This window comes from Pleurodeles waltl, chromosome 9 (genome assembly GCF_031143425.1).
Source record: "Pleurodeles waltl isolate 20211129_DDA chromosome 9, aPleWal1.hap1.20221129, whole genome shotgun sequence".
NCBI classification, from domain to species: Eukaryota; Metazoa; Chordata; class Amphibia; order Caudata; family Salamandridae; genus Pleurodeles; species Pleurodeles waltl.
This window is the reverse complement of record NC_090448.1, coordinates 61,725,490-61,745,314: the sequence shown is the minus strand read 5'-3', so window position 1 is coordinate 61,745,314 and position 19,825 is coordinate 61,725,490. Positions and strand designations below refer to the sequence as shown.

Genomic DNA, 19,825 nt, shown 5'->3' with positions numbered 1-19,825 from the left:
TTTTAAGATTGTTTGTTTGAAAATGCCACTTTTAGACAGTGAGCATTTTCTTGCTTATACCATTTCTCTGACTCTGCCTGTTTGTGGATTCCCTGTCTGGGTCAGTTTGACAGTTGGGCTGGTTGCACCTCACACTAGACAGTGACACAAAGGGAGTTGGGGTGTAGTCTGCATTTCCTGATGAGCCATCTGTGCTAGGAGGGAGGGGAGAAGTGGTCACTTACACCTGAAAGGGCTATCCCTGCCCTCACACAATGCAGTCTCCGACCCCCTGGTGAGTGTCTGGGGCCTGGCCTGGGCAAGGCAGGATTTCACATTCAAAAGAGACTTTACTTTGAAGTCGGCCCACTTCAAAGGAGAAATTGGGTATAAGAAGGGCACCCAAAACCACAGACTTTAGAAACACTTCAGGAAACAAGAGGAACCTCTGCCTGGAGAAGAGCTGAAGAGCTGAGGAAGAAGAGCTGCCCTGCCTGTGACTGTGCTTTGTGGAGCTATCCTGCAGTTGCTGCTTCTGTCAGAGTAAGAGGGCAAAGACTGGACTTTGTGTGCCTTCCATCTTGAGAAGAAATCTCCAAGGGTTTGATTTAGAGCTTGCCTCTTGTTGTTTGAAGTCTCTGGGACAGCAAAGACTTCTCTCTGCCAGTACCCGGAGTCTCTGGAGAGACTCCTACTCTGCCCTGTGGTGCCCATCCAGTTCCTGGGACCCTGAAAGGAGAAGCTGGCAGCCTAAGAGGAAGAAATCCACTCACAGAATGCTGTGCGGGGAAAAGATCGGCACAACTCCGATCTGCGGCTGAAGAAACGACGCGCCGCCGGCTCTGCAGCGGAGAAATGACGCTTGCAGGAAACGCGACCGAAGAATCGACGCATGGAGCAGGAGAAACAACGCGCAGCATCGCTGATGGAGTCTGGCCGATCACAACGCGCGCTGCGGGGTTTTCGGATCATCGTGCGGCTGGATTTCTGACTCAAGTACCGCTGTGTGTGGAAAAACAACGCAAGGCCTGCCCGGACCCGAGAGTGCTGACCAGATTGACGCGCCCCGATCCGGCTAAAGGAGAAACGATGCACGGTCCCGCTCGTGAGTGGAATCAAAGCCTCGCAAGCCCTTTTTGACGCGCACTCGCCCGTGCGGGGTTATTTTTGATGCGCCCAAGGTACTTTTTTAAGCTGACTGCGTTAGTGTGTTTAAAACTGCTTAAAGATTCTTTTTGATTTTTAATTGATAACTTGACTGGTGTATTGTGGATTGTTGTCTTTTTGGTCTTGTTATGTTGTGTCATTTTGTAGTAAGTTACTGTGTGTGTTGGCACAAATACTTTACACCTAGCACTCTGAAGTTAAGCCTACTGCTCTGCCAAGCTACCAAGGGGGTAAGCAGGGGTTAGCTGAGGGTAATTCTCTTTTACCCTGACTAGAGTGAGGGTCCTTGCTTGAACAGAGGGTAAGCTGACTGTCAACCAAATACCCCATTTCTAACAATTTGTGCTTGTTGTTTTGGTGCGGAGCACCAGCACTTATTTTTGAGGGCCGGCGCTTATGCTTCTGCCTCAAGCATTTGCTGAGAGAAAAAGTCATATGAGAAAGACGGAGGAAGAGAAAAACAAAAATGCGTCCCAAATAGAGAAAGTAGAACTCTGCTAGAGTAAGCTAAAGGGGCAGGGAGTGGCTGTAAATGGATTGACAGGTCCGAGATGGCTGCAGGTTTACGCTGTCTCAGTATTCCGTGTTCCCACATTTAAGTCCAGCAGCCGTGTGTTTAAGAGGAGGGCTTTGGGCACCGGCACATTTTTATTTACATATTAAGCACTGGCACCACTCATACCAGCGTAGGGCGTCAGAGCACTTAACATCACACACACACATTACACAGAGACAATCATTATACATGTGTAAATCAGCGTATAGGAAATGTTACATAAGACAGAGGACTACGAGTTGTAGGAGTCACGTCAATTATACTGGTAGGCAGTATAGTTTGAGTGCTTTCTCTGGAGAACCACTAACTCAGATTTAAAATGTAACACCATGGTTCGGAGGTTCTCTTTAATCATAAGTATCGATTTCTACTCAAATGAACCCTTTTTTCAACATTAGGATGATGAAAGACTGAAGAAAAATCATAACGCTTTAATCTATACCTTTCAGTTTGCGTGCAGCTCTTTGATGACAGTTAATTGCTTGCTGTTCCATATTAGGATTTTAACTTATAAACTGCAAGCAACAAAAGCATCTCTCTGATAAGAGCAGTAAGCCACTGGCCTATTCACATTCTAAGCACTTTGTGATCTTCATGGTAGACATTCTTTGCAGCTGGCATATTGACCTTCTGCGCTAGCCAAAACTCCGATCTCTCTGCAGGAAGAACATTAATCGCCAGAGTTATCTTGAAATTTTTACTGTTGCTTGAAAACTGCTGGAGGCAAGGAATGGGGCAGCAGGTGGCTTTCAAACCATAATATGCTTGCAAACATGGCGCTCTCACCCAAAGTCAGCACCTGGTGTGGTGGCACCAGTCGCATTGCCTTAGAAGCAGCCCTCGTTCCAAGCGCCTTGGCTTAGCAAGGCCAGTTGGCCCACTGTGCATTGGCTGGACAGTAAAATACAGTCATAATTCAGGTGCACTGTGCAACTGACATCTGTGGGCCGGTGCCACTGCACCTGCTGCGCTACTAATAGCTTCACCCCGCAATTAAACTCTGTTATGGACCAGACACACCTTCCTGACATGTTGTAACATGCTGTCCATCGAAAGTAAGTCTGCATTCTTTTCGAAAAGCGTGATATGTGGCTTGAGTACATATTCAATATACCTTGTGCCACACACATTTATTTCATTGTAGTAAAGCCTATGGAAAATACAGATGGCATCATATGACCTTTGAACCTGATTACATCACATGAAGTGACACCAAGAAGCCTCTCCATCTAATGAAATCACAAATGCTCCCATATCTCTGCTTCCGCAGGCACAAGAAGCACAAAAGGGGGTTCATCGGAAAGTTTAGAGACTCAAAAGCATGGGATAGGGGTGTCCAGTATTTGTCCACTAGAGCTACATCCATTTTCCATTTTCCCTGTAACACTGATTATATAAATTGCTTCTATTTATAATATGTAAATTAAAGCCATGTGAAAATATTAATGTAATTCCGTGGATCAAGCCCACATGAAGGAACCAGTTTTGCACAAACAAGTCACAGATTTGCTTGTTGAGCCAGGAGCCAAATCCTAGTGACCACTGAATGATCTCCTTGGCTGCACCATATTGAAGACACTAACCCGAAAGTATGTAACTAAACGGAAAAATTGCAAATTCCAGGAGGCCAGAGATATGGAACTTTTATCCTTAGATATTCCTTCACTGAGCAACATTCTCCAAGCAGGCCTCCTGGCTGCTGCTCTTAGTTATCAAACCATCCTCTTCGATTAATATTCTTACCCAGTGGCGGCTGCCGTAAATCTGAAGGGGTGGAGGTGGGAAGGGAAGGAGACGAAGGGGGAAAATAAAAAAAATGTAAAACTTACCTTACCGCCGTCTCCCGCCATCTCCCGTCGCCTCCCTCCTGTTCCCTCGATGTGGTATTCCAGCATTCACTAGGACACCAGCACAGGCTCCCCAGCCATCCTGGCACTGCTTTCATGCTAAAGCTAGCTTGAAAGCAGCAACAGGATTGGTCTGAGCAGCTCGGACTGCTGCTCGGACACAACCCTGGGGTCTGTGCAGTTTCTCCAGCTACACATGTGTGTTTGGCTGGCCTGAGACGGCCGGGCAAACACACATGCACACTTAGGTGCACTCTCTCCTCATCCCCCCTCCACCTCCTATGGCCAAGCCCCGCCCCTCACTGGACTGCTGGCTGGGCCAGCATTAGAAAAATAAAACGACTATGGTTTTATTTTTCTGCTGCAGGCTCAGCCGAGGGGGGGTGACGCTCCTTCGCCATAGCGATGGAGCTGCCCCCGTTCATACCACACATTCTTTGCTCGCAATAGATCTTGAAAGCACATGTTTTAATCTACCTTATGTCTAAAATAATTTTTACTGGAATGAGTTTTGGCTCCACCCAGAGGAGTACAACTCTCTCACCCCATGCTATTGGCTATTCGTTGTATCATTCCACCTTCAGGAAGTGCTCCCATTGGAATGCTTGAGGGGTTGTTTTACCTCTGAATGGGCCATACAATCATCACTCTGTCACATTCAATATGATCATTTCCTGTATGTGTTCTCCACAGAAAGCAATCAGTTTCTGCTGTTCTTTCCCATCTTTGGCAAAGTCAATGGGGCTGACTTTAAACTTTTATAAACAGCATGTGTGCATGCAGCACGTGAAAACAGCATTTCTGAATGCCTGTGTGTACATGCTTTAGCATATTAAAGCCAGACCAATTGGATTTGCCAATGTTTGTTTATATTGCTTTTCTATGGGGGTATTTTTCTCCCGAATTTGATTTCTCTATTCTTCGTCCGCCTTCCTGCTATGGCCTGTGCCACATGTATTCTTTAAATTGATGTGTGTGATAAACTGAATGTTTTTATGTCTGTGTGCAAGAGCCTAGCAAGTGTTGATTAGTGTTTCCCTTTAGCAATGCTAAAATAAATATTTGTTTAAAAATATATACATATATATTGACTTAAAAAGAACACTGTCAGGCGGATGAAACAAACGCACCCGCCAACGCAAGTATGAAGCACGTCAAAGCACATTCCGGGAGCATTGGAGCGCATCCGAAGCCTTGTCAGGCATTAATGCGTTCAGATGCTCAGATGCCGTCCTGGCGCCCCAGACCGAGGCTGTTCTGACTCAGGAGCCGTCCTTAGATGGGGTCCGTGGGCAGAAGACAGCATACATCTAAATACAATTTAAATAATTGACTTGTTGAAGCTTGATGGTCAAAGTCAGATCCAACTGCAAATAATGGGAAAGAGATGAAACCCATACTTAGAGCCTCGAAACCTGACTTGAAGAAGAAATGGGTGCATGGGACTAAAGCTGTGGGGCAAACATCAGGACAGAGCCCAAGAAATGGGTGCATGGGACTAAAGCTGTGGGAAAACATCAGGACAGAGCCCAAGAAATGGGTGCATGGGACTAAAGCTGTAGGGCAAACATCAGGACAGAGCCCAAGAAATGGGTGCATGGGACTCAGCTGTAGGGCAAACATCAGGACAGAGCCCAAGAAATGGGTGCATGGGACTAAAGCTGTGGGGCAAACATCAGGACAGAGCCCAAGAAATGGGTGCATGGGACTAAAGCTGTGGGGAAAACATCAGGACAGAGCCCAAGAAATGGGTGCATGGGACTAAAGCTGTAGGGCAAACATCAGGACAGAGGCCAAGAAATGGGTGCATGGGACTCAGCTGTAGGGCAAACATCAGGACAGAGCCCAAGAAATGGGTGCATGGGACTAAAGCTGTGGGGCAAACATCAGGACAGAGCCCAAGAAATGGGTGCATGGGACTAAAGCTGTGGGGAAAACATCAGGACAGAGCCCAAGAAATGGGTGCATGGGACTAAGCTGTAGGGCAAACATCAGGACAGAGCCCAAGAAATGGGTGCATGGGACTAAAGCTGTGGGGCAAACATCAGGACAGAGCCCAAGAAATGGGTGCATGGGACTAAAGCTGTGGGGCAAACATCAGGACAGAGCCCAAGAAATGGGTGCATGGGACTAAAGCTGTGGGGCAAACATCAGGACAGAGCCTTTCAACAGCCTGTTATCTTAGAGTAGGGTCAGCACCGAAACCTACAGGACGAGAGATTGTCCTGGGACTTAGAAAAGGCCAAAGTGAAGCAAGGCCGGAGCTCCCTATGGACTTACGAAAGACCCGATCCATGCGGAACTTTCAGAAAATCCACATAAGATAAATGTGCATAAAATAAAATAATTTGCATAGTGAGTGAATATGCTGGGCGCTCCTACAGTCTTACACCGGAAACAGGAAGACACACCTGGTGCAAACAAAGTGCTTAGAATCCTGCACTTTTACTTGCACGGTATCTCAGACCTGCAGAATAGCTCACTCTGGTCCAAAATACAAACCACAGAAAAACAGTTGGCAAATGCAAAGTGGCCAGTGGCTTGAGATTGACACTGGTCAGTACATTTCAAGACCGGTGCCATAAAGGATGGAATCTACTAGCAGCTCATTCTGGGGGAAAAGACCAGAGGACGTTTTTTTGCTTAACTTGTGCTTGTTGTTTCCGGTGCGGAGCACCAGCACTTATTTTTTAGGGCTGGCACTTATTTTTATGCCTCAAGCATTTACTGCAACCAAAAGACACATATGGGAAAGACGGTGGAAGCGCCACAATGTGAGAAAGCGGAAAGCTGCAAGAGTGGGCTGAAGGAGGCAGGGAGTGGCGGTAAATGGTTTAAGGCGGCCAGAGATGCCTTCTGGATTACGTTGCCTCAGTATTCCGTGCTTGCACATTTAATTGCAGCAGCCTCATGATTCAGAGGAGAGCTTTGGGCACCAGCAGGTTTTTATTTACAAAGAAGCACTGCATCAGGACACTTGGAGGCTCTGAAGTTGTCCTGGTATTACCAACGCCCCAAATGAATCACTGATAGCTTGGTGTTGTGGGGGCACATTTCTGGAGGGAGTCCTAAGAAATGAGGAATTAACAGAGAAACCTTCATTACCAAACCAGTTTCCCTGTTAATTTCCCAATTCAGTTGCCAAAGTTTCTGGATGAGATTCATGGAGTTACCTCTGGTCTTGTGATACCTATGGGTCAGGTTGCTCGTGTGACCAGCCCATTTGGGAGTAGCACAGGGCTCGCATTGGGGACCTAAACGTCTGCAAGGAAATGTTATTTAGTAGAGCTATTTAAGAACCCCTCCACCCCCACTTATCCTAGGAGAACTACCAGAAACAGTACAAAGGACTGGAAAAAATATATTTTGTATGTTCAAAAAGAGACCGAAAATTGACAAGAACTGATTATGTATTACCCCACTTTATCAAGATAGAACAGGGCCCCCAGAACCAACCTGTAGGCTAAGCAAACCCTCACCACTTCCTACACCTGGTTACAAGGCAATGTTAATGCTAAACAAACAACTCAAACAAAATTAGACAAACTGTTGAACACAGTTGATGTGGTTTGGAAAATGCAGTAACCACAACTGGAATGAGTTTATGTACTTAGATTTACTTCAGTAGCAGCCACCTTGCATGTAGTACATTAGTGTTTTAGTATTGCTGCACCTATGCATGGCTGCTGGTGCAATAGGGTGCTGTAGGGCCATGAGACACGTATGTAGCCTATTCACTTCCATCCCACTCCTTTGATTTAAGCTCCAGGGAGAGGGAGAGTACTGATCTCCTTGGCTGCTGTGACTCTTCCATGATCCTCAGGGGCCTGGCATGGACCATGGCTTCAACAGGCTTAGTTGCTGCTCCGCACCCGTGTCCTGAAGGCATGGGTGAGTGGTGACGGTGGCGTTGAAGTGAGGAAGGAAATCAAGAAAGACTAAGGGGCATAATGACAAGCCCCTTGTGCCTCCTTGTGCCATATTAGAGTCATTTTGTACGCTAATGTAGTGTTAAGGAGTCATTTTCATTGTGCCATATTTACAAAGTGGCGCAATGCAAGCATTGTGCCACTTTGTAACCCCTGGCGCCACATTATGCCTTCCTATGCATGCCAGAGGGGCTTTAGGCAGACTTTAAAGTGACGCTCCCATTGTATTCAATGGGCCTCCCTTGACTTTGGTGGATTAGCGCCATCATTTTTGGCGCTACTCGCCCAAAGTGCCACAACAGCATCAACATTTTTGACGCTATTGGCCGAACAAGTGCCATGCTGTGCTGTATTGTAAATACGGCCCACACATGGTGTTGTTAGGGGGGGCACAATGGGGCGCAAGAAAAGTGGTGCGTCATCTGTGATGCACCACTTTCTTGTAAATATGCCCCTAAGTATTTTTAGGATATAGGGTAGAGAAGGGATTTGGGGAGGATGCCAGGATCACAAATATACTGTTTTAAATGGAAAAGTAGGGAAGTGACGCAAGGCAAGATTGCAAGTGTGCTTCCTTGAAGGGGAAAGAAGGAAGCGGTGGGGGGCAGGGTCCCAGATATTCTTTCTGAAAGGAAGAAAGGACATGGAGACAAGGTCCCAGACATATTTTCCTAAGGAAGAAGAATGAGGCAGGGTGGAGAAGTGGAGGTATGAATTTTAAATCTATAGTTCCATATACTTACATGGATGAAAGTGCTAGGCGACATGCGGATGTGATATTTTCGCAGCTCTGAAAGCTGCGATATTGTGAAATACAACCATCGCCTGGACTCCATGTTATCAGTTCTGTGTTTCACTGAACAGATGGGTAGATTCTGGGAAGAGTGGTCTTCGTACCCATTACAAATGAGCCAGGACTCCTAAAAACAGAGATTTGAAAAAGGAGAAGCCAAAACCTGGCAGTGTGATCCAGTGACTGTGTAGCTGCACGCCCACCTACAGACCTGTCAATCTCTGCCTCTCGAAGTGCAACCAACCTTTCCAGAGCATCATCAGTCTTGGTATCCTGGCTCCTATCAATGTGTCCTTCCCTTCCCGGCTTCCATTATTTCACTCCCTCTGGTATCTTTACCTCTGAAGAAGCATCCTTCTGAAGATCAGATCTGTAATCCTCTGCCTTTTCCTTGGATTTCATTGAGCCTGGTCTCAGAGGTTGAGGCCTGACGTGGTACCAGAGCTGTCTCCTGGATGCCAGAAGGTCCCGGAGTGTCCAGGGATTACATGTCCAGGGCTAGACTTGCTCACAGGTGACTTCAAGCATTGGAAGGGTCAATCGCTGCAGACCCACCTTTACACAGAGCCTCACATGAAGGTCTGTGTCTAAGAACAAAATGTCCACATTCTCTGCTCCTACGGACCTCTGGGCAGAGGCAGAGAAAAGGTCAATCCGGTTTTTATTGAATAACTTAAAGAAAGGGAACAGACTGGCTATGAGTGAGTGAGGGAATGTTGAACGTATAGAGGACACATTGCAATGTAATCAACAAATCAAATAAGCGGTATCTCCGGGTGGGATGCTGCTCTGCCAAATCATGACCCACCAGGTGTTCCTTCCCCGGGTTATCCAGAAAATCCAGCTAGTAAAATTGGATGAGGCTACAAGAGAAGCCTAGCCTCAGCCACTGATCCGATCATTTAGCATGGCACTGGGGAGACACCATGCTCCCCCTACCAGTGCACTTTCTGTATTGGTAAAATAAGCACTGACAAAGTCAAAAGATCTTGTGATTGGGCCTATTGACCTTGTAAATGCTTTTTTTTGGTAATGCTGAAAAGTGTCAGTAAAAGTCCAGTAGTTGTTGCGGATGCTAATTAGCATCAGAGGAAAAACGGCACAATGACATGGTTGATGTTGGTGGTTGTGTCGTTCTATAAGCCCAAATGTGCATCATCTTGATGCATGTGTGCGCATACAGAATGATGCAGGTGCCATTTTCCTTTATTTATTTTTTAGCAATCTAAGATGGTGCATGTAACTTACAGCGCACTTAGATTGGTTAGTAAAAAAAAAATGTAAGTTTGCAAAAGCTGTTTTGCGGAAGGCCAGTAGCAATTTGCTGCCTGCACCTCCTAATATGTGTATGTATGTATGAATATATATATATATATATATATATATATATATATATATATATATATATATATATATATATATATATATGCTCAAGTTGAGGATACACATGGATGCCATCTACCCTGCCAAGAGGTTGGTTCCCGCAGATATATGCTAAACTTGTCCCAGTGTAATTTTCAGGCACGAGGACACATTCAGCAGCAACAGTGCATTGTCTGCTTTTGTTATTGAACAGCAACGTGCAGCCTGCAGGAGGCTTATCAGATTCCAGCTGGGCCCATAACAAAGGCCAAAGTTGGGGCGCCATCAGGCATTCTTTTGTTGGAATATCCTGACTGTGAGCTATGAGGATCCTCAGATATAAATGCAAAGGAAGGGAAACAAAGGCACACAGCTTATCAGTTCAGTTCCTGCATGAGAGATGTGCATGCCTGAGAGTGTCAGAAGTGTTGCTCTGTCCTAGTATTTACACAAATAAGAATTAAAATACCACTATTTTGTTTTATTTATTTTTTAGCGAAACTCATTCAAAATGCAGGGTGCTAGAAAGCATTACATCACACATACAGACTATACTTTGATAATAAATGATATGTGTGTAAATCAATGTACAGGGTGTTTTACATAAAACAATGAAGGTTATAAGGCATAGGAGCCACATGTTCTTCATAGGTCACTGTGATATATTAGAAGGATTACAATTTATGAAAATCAAGTAACAAACGTTTTTCTGTGTTGAAAGCAGTAACTCATTTACATAAAATAAAAATCTGTCATCTTCGTACTACAATATGTGTTTTGCAGGAGACATAATAACGCTCTTTGGGACTAGGCGAAACACAGATTGCTCCAGCAAATATGTTAACCTCCAGAGTTATAATATTATTATTCCCTGAGATTTAGATAGCTCACAAAGACCTTGGCAGCAGGTGTCTTAAACCCAATGGATATTTAAAAATGCAGACTTTGCAACCAATTAAGCAGAACAAATTTAATGTCACATTTCTCATGTTGCCAGTTTCTTTGTGATGGAGTTTTAAAAAATAATTGTATAACTTGAGGCCCAGATTTTGTGTCGGGATTTAGTCACTTTTTTGGCATAACCGCGACGCAAAATCTCATTTGTCAAATATTGTAATGCTCTCCAATGTGCTCATGGTAGACCTGCTAAACATATTTGTGAGGTCTTAAGATCTGATGTCACTTCTTGAGATTTCCCTTCCTGTGAGGTCATTGATTGTGATGCCACTTCCTATGATGGCACGTGCAATGTCTCACGCCGTGATGTAATGCACTGTGATGTCACACGCTATGATGTCACTTTCATACTGCCTAACTTGGTTAGTCCCTTGTGCCCTGTATATATATATATATAGATAGATAGATAGATAGATAGATAGATAGATAGATAGACAGATAGATATTATTTACTGGCAATAGCCAGTAGTTATTAATAGTTAGAACCAACTTTTCCCATAGACAAAGTGTTTTTTGTTTTGCTAATAACTTTGCCACTGTTTCACGAATCTTGACAAATTTTTAAAAACTTGTACACTTGTTAGTTCAGATGCTGTATGGAAAGTTTCAGGGTGATTCATCAAGCACAGGCTGAGAAAAAAGGGGGAATAGTAAAATGCTTTTCCCCTTGCAGTGTCTCTGGGGACTTTTCATTTTTTTAACACAACTATAGCTTGAACCACTGAACGGATTTATACCAAATTTGGCACAAAGCAGAATTTTGGTCCAAAAAAGATCTTTTTATTATTTGGTGTAAATCTTTTCAGTAGTTTTCGAGTTATTGAATAAATAAAATATAGAAATCTAGGCATGGGGATCCTTTGTGGAACTACAAGTATCCCCGGGAGTTCACGGATACCCGCAGGTACCTGCAGATCCAGGGGAAATGCAAGGCCCTGATTGGCTGGCCACAACCTGAACAGAAAGTTGCTGGCACTATTTTGTTTCTTGGCTTGGCCCCAAGGGAGAAAACATTTTAAAAAGTGAGTCGGAAAGTTTTCAATGAAAAATAAAGTCAGAGTAAGTGGGGAACATGCAGTGCATGTGGGAGATAGCAACACGGAGGGAGTGGGGAGAAGCACACAGTCAGAACAACATAAACTGGGTGAGGGCAATTGGCAGCAGGAGAAAAGCACATGAGGAAGACCGAGCAAAGGGGGAAGAATTCTGCAAAGGGAAAAAGGCATGAGAGAGAGAGTTAAAAAACACATACACTATCATGAAGTGATCAAATGAAAAAAAAATACAGCTTTCTAAAACGGAGAAGCTGAAGAACACGTCATCTATGTAAAATAATGTCAAAGAGGATATGCTGCAAGGGAGGGGCAAACACAGGATGGACAAGGAAAGCGACTGAATGATGAAAGTGACAATAAAGACAACCAATGATGAGCCCACTGTTTGTTCTTTGTAAACTCACAAAAGGTCTTATCCAAGTAGATACCTTGCGCTGTTTGGTAGGCGACACCTCAAAATGACAGCTGGAAGCCGTTCACCTAGGTTGCAGACTTAGATCCAGGAGATCAGGATGCAAACCCCAGCTTCCTCCCTTGAGAAATATGTATGATCCTCTTCATATGTATTTTTTCACGTGTGTCTCAGTTTTTTCCTACATGCTAAAAATGTGGATTCCTTAAAAGTAATTGAGATCTCATGGAGGTTAATGGATTCAAGTCATCCCTTCACTCGGGTCAGCATCCAAAAATAAATTTGCCATGTCTTTACAAAATAGAGCAAAATAATTTTGCATTGTTTGTTTTACTACATAATGGAATAGGAAAAAAAGATTTATGTAGAGATCTGTTGATCACATTTGGAAAGTAGGCAAAAAAGAAAGATATATATATATATATATATATTTATATATATATATATATATATACACACACACATATATATATATACACATATATATATATATATATATAAACACAAACACATATATATATATATAAAATATATATATATATTTGTGAACGACATTGTGTGAAATCAGTTTGTCATGCTTGACCTTGTGCAAACACCATATGCTCTTTTACCTATTGCACGAATCCCTGCTGCTGTGGGCCATCCATACTCCTTTTTTTTTTTTTACCTCCAGCCTATCCACGGCCTTTAATCTTCCCTCTCGGCTACCTGATTAGTGGAGCGAAGGCACGGCCTGTGGTCACTCAGTGCAATGCCCTTGCCTTTAAATCATGAATGATGTCAGTGCCTAATCAACACCATCACCTGCTGGAATGTAGGTACTTGGAGAGGAAGAGGTGTCATAGCAAGGAGGTCTTCTGAAGGAAGGAATGTCCATTAATCGCTGGCTTCAGGGAATGTGACATCTGCAGAAAAGGCCTGCAAGAAGAAGGGTCTCCATATTGGGGGTGAATTTTTGTCACGGCTAAGAGTGAAATTCTGCAGATTTCCCAGCGACCAGGGATGGGAATGTTTCCCATGTCTGGGGAAACAGTTGCTCCAGTCTTGTGTTTTCTTAACTTATTTATAGAAGTAAGTAAGTTATGCTTACTTCTATAAGTAACCCCACTTCCTTTCATGCGACCACCTCCCCATCTTCAGTTAGACCATGAAGCACATACCTAGGGTGCATATCGGTATTAATGTAGCAACGCCTTTTTAGTGGAGTGCCGTAGTATGTGGAGTGGTACCAGGTTTGTCTAAGTAGGAGTACAGCAACCTCTGAGTTCCAAAATGTTAGTTTGCTATTGGCTGAAAGCCCAGGAAGGTCTGACCATCACCTTCATGATACGAGGCCCTTTGCACTTTTCTGCCCCCATTCAGGCCAAAACATAATCTGTGTATTGCATGGTATTCAACAATTGCTGCCAATTTTGCATCCTAGGGATCACAGGGGCAGGCCACCTATCTAAGTGTACCTCATCCGACCACCCACATTCAGGTCAAGGGAGCCAGAGTTTGTAGAAATGTGGTAGCCAGTATCAAGAGTGATTTGTTTTCAAATTTGATTAGGATTCAGTCCAGCTTTTATGAACCACCCCGCAACGCATTCTAGCTGTGGTGGTTCCTAATTTATGATTGACAGCAAAAGATGACTCAAATAATCTGCCTCTTGCTACTTCGCTCTGAACCAGTACTCCCTGCCGTCGTAAGAAGGTGGTTGTGGGGCTCAATTCAAGACTGCAAGTATCAGAATCCATTGCTGAGCTGAAAAGGATGCCCCGTGTCCCCTACGGTCCCTCTCTACATCGTCTTAATTGTAAAGTTATCCTATTTTTCGTAGAATTCTGATTTCCCTCCTCAGCTTTGCTCAGTCCTCTGTTCAAGTTGGTACGTGGCATCTGAAGAAGGTTTGTAGGAGTGTTGAAGATCTATTCTATGAACTGTCACTGACATGAATGCTATGTAGAGCATTTGGCAGTGTTGGTCCCTTGGGGTGAGATCCATGCCAGATTCTGAGGACAACCATTGACTATTTAAACTTTTCCCATTTAGAATTTTCTGTGTGTAATTTCATCTTCTGTTGATGTCCTGAAAATCTGGCATGTATCCTGCCGCCCAAAGTCGCCCTTGGACATCCCTGACCCAAAAACTTCCTCTTGTTCATTCCTAGGTTTACCAGATGATTCCACGTCACTGGGACACAACGGGTTCCAATCCTGAGCTGTACCCGGACCACAACTCCCAGAATGCACTGATTTGGTATACGAAGATCCAGTCCTGAATCTATCCGGTGGCCCCGGTCAGTCCAAATGCGCAGGCTGGAGCTGTTTGAAGCTTTTCCAAAGAGGATGGGAAAGACTCCAAAGGAAACAGTTAATTACTGTATTTTTCCCTCCTCTGAGGTGTCCGGCTAGTCTCGAAGATGTAATTATTCATGGTGATGGCTTATTTAGAAGGAGGGGGAGGAACAGAGCCCAGGCTTGCCTTCGGCTCTTAGCAGTTCGGCACAGGTGCAGTTCATCAGAGCAGGAGCGAGCTGCCTAGGGCGCGGGGCCCGGAGACAGAGAGGAAGGCTCGTGTGATGGGAGCGGGGCATGTGAGTGTTCAGCGCTGGTCGCCCAACTCGCTAGCTTGGCTCTGAAACCGCGGCGCCGCCTGCAGCATCCCAGCCTCGACTGGGGGCTTCGGAAAATGCACTTCCTGCAGACCATCCTCCGGTGGAAATCCCTCCGAGGTAATAACTCTGTTATTGTACGTGGTTCCCCGCGCCTGCATCCCTCACGGGTCCAAGCAGCCCATCGCGGCTGGCGCCGGAGCAGTCTCCGCGCCGCTGCCTGGGAGAGGGCTTCTCGGGGGGACCCGAGTCTTATTAAATGTTGTAGATTGTGCAGTGTTTGTTTGTGTCGATTAATAGCCTGCTTCACGCTTGGAAGAGGACCCTGAGATGTAATAGGGAGGCGAGGAGCAGACCTTGCTTCAGCCTGTTCCAGCCAGTGCTTGTATATATGGAAATATTACTGGTATGTAGAGGTGTGTTTTTTTTTTGTTTGTTTTTGTTTTACTATTTTAGATGTAAATGCTTGTTTACGTTTATTATTCTGCGATTAATTTCCTAAAAAATCAATAGTAGGAGCAGGGTCTCAGAGTTTTTCCTGGTAGCCCCGCCATGTGCTGTGGTTGCAGGAATACCAACCCTCTTCTTCGTTCAACCACCAGGCTACTCATCCTGGCTCTTTTTCTCCCGCCTGCAGATTCTTTTCATCCCTGTTTCTCACGTGCTCACAATTTTCTTCTTTACGCCTCAGTTTTCCCCTTTTCCTGCTCCGGATCATATTCCGATAACCCTGGTCTCCTCAAGTGACTGCCAGTGGCTACCACCGGTGCAAATTAAGCAATTACTAGGTACACAGTCTTCCTGGCTAGTGAGAACATCAGGTCTACCTTTACTAGAGTCACGGGGGGGTCAGTGAATAGCTGGGGTGTTGTATCCTGGAATCTTGGATTTGTGTGAGGTGCACAAGTGTGTTGGTTTGATGGATGAAAACTATCTTCTCAAGTTTTGTTAAGGGAAGGTGTTTAGTGGTTGGACAATTAGATTTCTGAATAATTTGTTTCTTTAGTAAAGTTTTGGTTTTTCTAAAACAGGGGTGAGTTTGCCACTTGGTGGTGCCCAGCAGGATGGCCATTTGAGGCTCTGCAGTCAGGGCTAGTTCTGTCTCAGCTGCGTGCCATGATTCCAAATCTGATGTGTTGGTTCATACGTACAGCTCCCAGACGCCTTCAGATGGTCAATGGAATGTCCATGACTGCGCACGTAGGGGCCTATTTAAGAGCCCCGAGCGACACCTTAGTGCTGCCATAGCATCATTTGTTTGACGGTAAGGCAGCGCTATGGTGGCTTTTTCCACACACTATATTCACAACGTGGCTCAATGCATGCATTACGCCACTTTGTAAAACCCTTGCACCACATTATGCCTGCACCAGGAATAATGTATGCAAGGAGGGGTTCCGGCGCCAGGAGGCCCAAAAAATGGCACAGCCAAATTTAACAGGTTACCCTGCGCCATTTTTGGTGTCATTCTTAACGCCTGCTCAGAGCAGACGTTTATATGATGCTCTCATAGAAATCTATGGGACTCCTTCAAAAATGCTACACTAGCGTCCAGATCTTTGACACTAGTGTAGCAAAGCGGCACAATAGCGGAAAAACATTGACGCAATTGTGCTAACAACCGCCAAGGTGTGCTGTTATTTTAAAGATCTTAGCACCAAGGGTCCAACTAGTAAGTGAGCTCTTTAGCTTCTTAAATGAAGAACAAGAGGTTGGAGAACTTCTCTGGCATGTTGTGTGTGTGTGTGGAGCAAGCCAACTTCACACCCTCCCGTTGGTGTGTGGAGCGAGCCAACTTCACACACCCACCTGTTGGTGTCCCGCCCAAAGTTCATTAGGGGGCGAGCATCATGGCGGCCATCTCTAGTAGGTGGAAGGGTTAGGAGTGTTGTCTGCAGGGATGTGGAACACTATTCTCTGGGCAGCCAGCAAGTCCTATCAAGGCCTCATGTGAATATTGGGGAGCCCTGGGGGTAGGAGGGCATCCTGGAGCTCACCACAAATCAATTCCACTGTAGGGAACTGGCCCCAATCCTTGCGGATCTCTGTTCTTCTACTCTCCATAAATGATTGAAACCAATAGAGCGTGTATGCTGAAGCTCCACTACCTGCTTCAAATGCATCTCTAAATGCCAAGATCAATGGTATTGACTTGTGGAGAGAGTTCAATCAGCTCCCGTAGTGCATCCCATCCCCCCCTCAACTGCAGTCTAACCTAGGCTCTTTCAAGCGTCCATCAAACCCATCATGATGCTTCGCAGGTCAGTCCAGTGAGAGGGACTCTGGGAGGATGCCTGGGCCCCCGAGTCAGCACAATGGCTGATCTTTGCATAGTTGTCGGGAGTTAATCCCTCCGAGGATGACTTCCACCTAGAACTGCTTTTTCAGCCATGGGCACGAAGCATGCTGGGACTTGTAGTTTCACCTTTCTTGTGGCAGGTGCAGGCTTAAGACTACCACTGTGCTCAGTGACAATAGTAAAATATGCCATGAGTCGCTGAAATTACGGGGCATATTTATACTCCGTTTGCGCCGAATTTGCGTCGTTTTTTTCGACGCAAAACTAACTCCATATTTATACTTTGGCGTTAGACGCGTCTAGCGCCAAAGTTCATGGAGTTAGCGTCATTTTTTGGCGTGAACACCTTCCTTGCGTTAATGAGATGCAAGGTAGGCGTTCCCGTCTGAAAAAATGACTCCCAGGCATGTGCGTGGTATTTATACTCCCGGGCAAAAATGACGCTCGGGAGTGGGCGGGGCAAAAACCCTGCATTTGCGCCTGAATTTAACGCCTGGGTCAGGGCAGGCGTTAAGGGACCTGTGGGCTCAGAATGAGCCCAGAGGTGCCCTCCCCTGCCCCCAGAGACACCCCCTGCCACCCTTGCCCACCCCAGGAGGACACCCAAGGATGGAGGGACCCACCCCAGGGACATTAAGGTAAGTTCCGGTAAGTATTATTTTTTTATTTTTTTTGTGGCATAGGGGGGCCTGATTTATGCCCCCCTACATGCCACTATGCCCAATGACCATGCCCAGGGGACAGAAGTCCCCTGGGCATGGCCATTGGGCAAGGGGGCATGACTCCTGTCTTTGCTAAGACAGGAGTCATGTTAATGGGGGATGGGCGTCGTAAAAAAATGGCGCAAATAAAGTTGAGGCGATTTTTTTGACTCAACCTGACTTGCCCCATTTTGAGACGCCCATACGCCATTTTCCCCTATGCCGGCGCTGCCTGGTGTACGTGTTTTTTTTTCACGCACACCAGGCAGCGCCGGTCGGCTAACGCCGGCTAACGCATTCTATAAATACGGCGCCCGCATGGCGCTTCAGAATGGCGTTAGACGGCGCTAATTTTTTTGACGCTAAACTGCGTTAGCGCAGTTTAGCGTCAAAAAGTATAAATATGGCCCTACCTTCTTTACGCTGGGCTCTGCTTTCGTAGGTTGCCATATGCTGTTGTGTGGCCCTCGTCAGCATAATAAGACGGCCATGGCGAATCTTCGCTGAAATTACATAAATAATCATGGACACAAGGTTGCAGTAGAATGACCATGTAGTCAGCAACATCGCTTTTACGGAGTGGAGAATTGTTGTTTAAGGGGATACTGGAAAGGAGATGTAGAAGGCAGTATAATATGCTCGTGAAATTTCAAAAGCTGAAAATGGTAAATACTGATATATTTTTTTTCTACTGTAAAACCACTGTCGTAACTCGAAAGAATTCTTGCCAGTGTAGGGATGTACAACTCTGTGGTGATCGTAAACGGGGGGTGTCATATGGCCCCATCTCACTGGGCCAGCAAACAACCAGTTTGAAGCTTCCCTTTAACCGTTCATTGGATAAATGTGCATTAGTCCATTTGGTTCAAATGAAGGTACTAGAGACTACAGCTCCCAGAATGCACTGATCTCTTGCACAAAAGTTTAGAGCTTTTAACTTAAAGTTAGGGTAGCTTGCAGTGATCTGGTAGCCCTATCTTAGACTGATCAGAGGCGACTTGTCATTCAGTGGTTCCAAGGCATTATGGTTTGGGCTAGACCTGTTACTACAAGTACTCGATGCTTCTGTTTTCATATTGTCGGACCCACTTGAGTGAGAGCTATTGCATCTTTAGAGGCTCAGGGGTTGGCAACTGCCGCCTGTTTTGTGTCCTCTGACTTTACGTAGGAACGTGCTGCATTCTGGAACTTGTGGTTCTGATTTTAACATTGTAAGTATGGGCTCAAACCTAGCATGCATAATGCAGTTGTTTAAGAAGTCACGACTGGCTGGGTTTGTCATGTGACCTCTTTGCAGCTATCATTATGAGACTTGCCCTTAATATTTGTTGTTGCTGTTTTCGTGCATTTTGTATTTTATACTTGTATCAGGTGTTTCATCGACCTAGTGGATGCGTCCTTTCTTCTTCCGCGAGTGTAGTTCCAGAGCAGCGCGTTGCTCTTGTTCGTTCCATATAGAAGTTGATAAACGGAGGCTCTTCATGGAAAGTATAGCTCAGGCTGGGCACTTTTTAGGTTTTATGTCCATGTTGCTTGCGCCATTCATTCTAAACATATTGTATTCTATACTTACTCTTAGGGATTTTGGGTCTGCCTTTTTCAGCCATTGGCTTTGTTTGCCTTGGGGCCTTCAGTCATTTGTCTGCAAGCTTGTCAATCACGTCTTCGATCAACCCGCAGGAGTAATTTGTTGTCAACTGTTTTCTATTGGCTGTTTGGATCTGGCCTCCTGCCTCCACTGGGATGCATGAGGATCTATGTTACATTCTGCTTGTCAATCACTTCTTCATCAACCCGCAGGAGTAATTTGTTGTCAACGTTTTTCTATTGGCTATTTAAATGTGCCCTTCTACCTCCACTGGGATGCATGAGGAACTATTTTACAGTGCTGCTCCCCCATCCCACAGGGAAACTAGTACTGAAAAAATTATGAAAATAAACTGCGTTGAAGAAAAGAAAGCAAACGTTTTATTCTGCACTATCATGTTGAGTTTCTTTTTGTCTGCTGTCTTTCTACAGTACAAAAGCAAGCATTGGCAAAGCTAATACCATGCAGTACAAGTGTAAAACTTGTTAATTTTCGCCAGTGCTTGTTTATAATACATTCTTTCATCTGGACTGTTCTCCCTTTATCCAGTTCCCATACTGCACTGGTTCACTCAGTCCAAATTT

General features: G+C 45.1%; 1 protein-coding gene across 5 annotated transcripts in view; it reads left to right on the top strand.

Moving 5' to 3' along the window:
• GRIP2 (glutamate receptor interacting protein 2) overlaps positions 1-19,825 on the top strand; it is a 654,787-nt gene that overhangs the window by 187,113 nt on the left and 447,849 nt on the right. The window contains exon 1 of one of the 5 annotated variants that reach the window (XM_069206297.1): positions 14,559-14,773. The exons of the other annotated variants lie outside the window; for them this stretch is intronic. Within the exon in view, the coding sequence (XP_069062398.1) occupies positions 14,731-14,773 (43 nt within the window). The 5' untranslated portion in view covers positions 14,559-14,730. Of the gene's footprint in view, positions 1-14,558; positions 14,774-19,825 lie in introns of those variants that run through there. 5 annotated transcript variants of the gene reach the window in all.